The sequence below is a fragment of the Formica exsecta genome, unplaced genomic scaffold, assembly GCF_003651465.1.
Source record: "Formica exsecta isolate Colony F162 unplaced genomic scaffold, ASM365146v1 scaffold72, whole genome shotgun sequence".
Classification (NCBI taxonomy): domain Eukaryota; kingdom Metazoa; phylum Arthropoda; class Insecta; order Hymenoptera; family Formicidae; genus Formica; species Formica exsecta.
The window spans coordinates 6,158,461-6,163,351 of record NW_021853485.1 but is presented as its reverse complement, the minus strand read 5'-3'; the positions used below and the strand labels follow the sequence as shown (position 1 = coordinate 6,163,351).

Genomic DNA, 4,891 nt, shown 5'->3' with positions numbered 1-4,891 from the left:
AGCGTCGTTTGCGATTCGTAAGAACATTGTTCTTTTATTATCTATTATCTAGATACAAATATAGCTCCAAAGTATCTTTGATACACTAACCCTCGATAATAACGATTTCATGGATATAAATCGTGAAATTAATTAAATTTTTTTCGATAATTTTTTTTCTTTTCTTTTATGCTTTAGGAATCGGAATACAATGGCATGAAACAACGTTCATAAAAAATGACAGAAATATGGTATAATGTTTTTCATATTTTACAAAATATATACTTGTCAAAAGAAATAAGAAATGAGGAACAATATAACATATTTAGATTCGTCTGAAATTCTGATTTCTCTCCAGATAAACTTATTTAATAAGATTTACATTTAATCTTTTCATTACATTCAATTTTACGTTCTCTGAGGTTTTATATTACTTCGCTGTTACAATGTCTCGCATAACGACACTCTTGTACGCGGGAAACGATTACCAATCAGCAAACTTAATCGACCAAGTCTACGCTTACGGAGCCAACACTGCCAGGACTTTCGCGTGAACGAGGGAAGTCCGCAACCATACTAGGGAAATGCATTATAGGCGCGAGACCGCTGAGACAGAAGTAAAAAGGAGAAAGGGAGATGGAGAGAAACAATTACTTAGGTACACGCCATTTTATGCTTTCCCACTCTTTATACACATATCCATCGTCATTTTTCCTCGTAGTGATGAAAGTAGCTCGGTGTTTAGATATCTTGAAATATACGGGTTTCTCCTCGAGTGCAACCGAGCTCGAGGACGATGCATTTCCTAAAGGATTGCGCTTGTGCGTTAACGATCGTCTCAAAGATTTCGTCTCGAAGAGCTTTACATGTGATTTTCATATCCATGAAAAACGGTTGCAAGTCTGTTTTCTGCTGCGTCTTAAATATCGTAACTATTCAAGTGTAAGAATTATTTGTCAGGATTTAGGAATATTAATAGTGACATCAAACAGCCATGCAAAGATCAAGTTTAGTGTAAAAACTGGATCGTGCAATATGTATTTAAGTGATATTATGTGAATTTTTTAGTTAGCACATAAAAAGAAAGTTCCATTTTTATATCTAGGAATGATATTTTTTCTCGAGAATCACATTACTTTTTTATTTCTTACATTGTCTCTATTGTATTTCATGTTTATTCTAATTAGAGCATAATCGATTCGTATATTTGAACCTATGAATCATCTTATATATTAAGATATCATAAATGTCAATAATGCTCACAAATCAATTATTTCACCATTTTCATTTTCGATAGTTGTTGATATTTTCTTATTTTATTTCTTATAATAGTGACATCAAACAGCCATGCAAAGATCAAGTTTAGTGTAAAAACTGGATCGTGCAATATGTATTTAAGTGATATTATGTGAATTTTTTAGTTAGCACATAAAAAGAAAGTTCCATTTTTATATCTAGGAATGATATTTTTTCTCGAGAATCACATTACTTTTTTATTTCTTACATTGTCTCTATTGTATTTCATGTTTATTCTAATTAGAGCATAATCGATTCGTATATTTGAACCTGTGAATCATCTTATATATATTAAGATATCATAAAATGTCAATAATGCTCACAAATCAATTATTTCACCATTTTCATTTTCGATAGTTGTTGATATTTTCTTATTTTATTTCTTAGAAGTAGCAACAAATATCGTATTTCCATTGTATTTTCAAATTATCAAAATGTTTTCTCGGTTTGCATTGAATGTCACATAATTTCATATTGCGTAATATGAACAAACTGCATAATACACAGATGATAAAAATAATGAAGTTATTTTCTCAATTAACGCTGAATCTTGGTCTCTCCTTCGGTCCTCCAATAGCCGATACGCGCTTCAAATAAATTTTGATTTCGGGTGCCGCGGGTCGCCAACAACGTTCGAACAACAACAGCAACAGCTGGAAATGAAATGCGCGCGCGCGTTCAGTAGACGCCTTAGAGTGATCGTGACGAAACATTAATGGCCTGCTGTCTCTCTGTGTGTGTTGCAGCGGCAGTGCTGGCGAGTCAGCAGGCCGCCGCGGTAGCCGCCTCGGTGATCTCGCCATTCCCGCCCAAGTGACCCGCGGCCCCCGGCCCCGTCTTATCCGGCGGAAGCGCCGGGAGCAGCTCCGCTACACAGGCCCACCACACACATCCGGCGGCGGCAAACGGTGCGCCTGGTGCGGGACACCCGCACGGCACCGCCGCCAGCAGGCAACCATAGGAGGCATGGACACGAGCGAGCAATGTAGCCGATACGACTGACAATGAGCGGGGCGTCGTATATATATTCCACGCGGTGCGTTGTTAGCCGGATTAGCGCCTAGGTATAGCCAAGTAAAGAATGTGACGACGACTGGATTAGGATCAAGATGTAGTAAAGAGGCTCTGTGTGTCGTCCGCTTTCCCGACGTCGATCGGAACTGAAATCCTGGAAGAGCTAGTTGAGATGTTAGAACAACTATGACTGATATGACGAGTTGATGGATTCTATTGTTCTTCTCTTCAACAACGGCGCAAGTACTAGGGACTGAAGATTAAGTGGAATCAAGGAGCTAGATGTTAGAACAATGACAATGATGACGTAGCCAGTAAGAGATGGACGTCTGTGATGTTCCTCTTTATGCTGTGTGTTATTCGCTTTCTCAATGACATTAATTGGGAGTTTAGAATGATGATATAGATGTCTTAAATGGTATTATCCATGTTCTCCACGAACTAGAGATTTTAGATACGTTAATCAAGGTGTTAAAACTGTGAATCATGATTATCTGATGAATGTTGAGACGTTTAGATGAAATCAGACACGTGGGTTATCCAATAGAAAACCGCGACTTTCCAAATTAGGTGCAAACGTGAAAAATAACTTGTATATCGAATTTGAATAAATGAACGAGAGACTGAACTCGATTCGACGCACAAATACGATGTCCATTCTCGGACAGAGCTATATCGGCGATTCATCTGTTGAACTGATCGTGGTAGGTTCGACGAGACGATCGTTAGCGAGCAATCCTTCGGCGAGACAAAAAGTGTATCGAACTATCGGATCGATGCTCGCGTGGTGAGAGGACGAGTTTTCTCCTTACGCGTTTTCTTTCAGCACCGAGCGATGCCCCCATGTCCCGCTGGATTCGCGATCTTCGTACAGACGAAATCAGCTCGCTGAATATCCTTCTCCGTGTACATAGTGTATATCTTAAAAATACGCGCCGCGTAGTATACAGACGCCTACGGCTAGTGTAGGGATAAAGATTGGAGGCTCGATCTTATCCCAAGGGTCGAGATCTCTGATAGACTTCGAAAGGAACGACCTATCTCGCGAGATGAGCGTTCTCGAGCGGGATCGAACGAGAGTTGCCTCGTTTCGGTGTAGACTGAGTTCGCTCAGTGTCACCTAAGTTGCGCTGACTCCTCGTTGACGTCCGTCTGATCCTGGTATAAGCTCGGTCTTTTCTTTGCTTTCTAGTGCCTATAATCTTAGATAGATTTTCTGTCTAGATAAGACGGTAGCTCAGAAAGAGAAACGGAAAATTACTGATCCAGCAAATATTGACTGAGAAATAGAGACATTCATAAATGATATCCGAAGTAATAGAATAGATAAAGAAGAGTCTAGCCCGTACCGGGACAAGGCGTGAGACATATGTGACAATGGTCGCGAGGAGCCAGACATCTCGTTAGACTGAAACACGCGAGGACGGACGGTGCTGTCTTCGCGTTCACGGAGCCGTGCTGGTACGACAAAAAATTACGGAAAGCGTAGATTTAATGCGTGCCGGGTGCGAGAGCGGCTCCGCCCCCGACTCTCAGATTCAAGCGTGTGTGTCGAGGCGATGTGATGGAATTTTTATCGAGCGTAGAAACTTAGGAGCGAGCAAGCGAGCGCGTATGTGTGCGTGCGTGTAGAGGAGAGAAAAAATATAGCACTCATATATAGGATACACGAGATGAAAGAGAATAGCGAATCGCGTGAGTCGACTGCCTTGTACAAGCATAATGTGTGCGTGCGCATTTCCGCGATGTACGGTAAATCCGTGTCGATGTATTTTATTGTAAAGAAATGAGAAAAGGGATTGTAAGAATTATATACGCGAGCGCAAATTTCGATTTTTGTAGAGAAATTGTATAACTTGCTGATAAATTATCTCTTAAGGGAACAGAGACTCCATGATTTGTGCGACCGATCACTAATGCCGATAAAATGACCAGAGAACTCGTCTTTACGAGACGAGCGTGGTAAATAAAGGCGTGTCGAGAATAAGACAAGAAAGATAAAAAAAGAGACGACATGTGTAATGCGATGATTCTAAATAATTAAGTGGCGTTAAGTGACTGTAAATTTGATGCTAGAACGCTATTTGTTTACTAAGGTAATGGTAGCCAGCGATGTGTGCAAAAGTTAGGGGAAAAAAGGGAGTGAGAGGCGGAGAAAGGGGGCACGGGCTAGATCCAAAGAATGGATAAATAAAAAGAGCGAGACATACAACTACGTATGCGCATATGCAACTATATATATATATATATATATATATATATGTATATATATATATATATATATATATATATATATATATATATATATATATATATATATATATATATATATATATATATATATATATATATATATATATATATATATATATATATATATATATATATATATATATATATATATATATATATATATATATATATATATATATATATATATATATATATATATATATATATATATATATATATATATATATATGTATATGTATATACGCGCGTTTTTTTTTTTTATATCAACGTAACAGCTATCGAAGAATCACGGATATGTACAATTAGGGATATGCCCGGCCGACACGTTAGCATCATTTGGTTTTTTTGC

The 4,891-nt window shown here is 38.3% G+C and overlaps 1 protein-coding gene across 5 annotated transcripts in view; it reads left to right on the top strand.

Annotated features, from left to right (window-relative positions):
* Positions 1-4,427, top strand: part of LOC115243698 (zinc finger protein 608-like) — a 169,542-nt gene extending 165,115 nt beyond the window's left edge. For all 5 annotated transcript variants that reach the window (XM_029820875.1, XM_029820871.1, XM_029820876.1 and 2 more), the window contains one exon: positions 2,022-4,427. In XM_029820875.1, coding sequence (XP_029676735.1) covers positions 2,022-2,092 — 71 coding nt within the window. In that variant the 3' untranslated portion in view covers positions 2,093-4,427. The remainder of the gene's footprint in view (positions 1-2,021) is intronic.
* Positions 4,428-4,891: the final 464 nt, after the last annotated feature.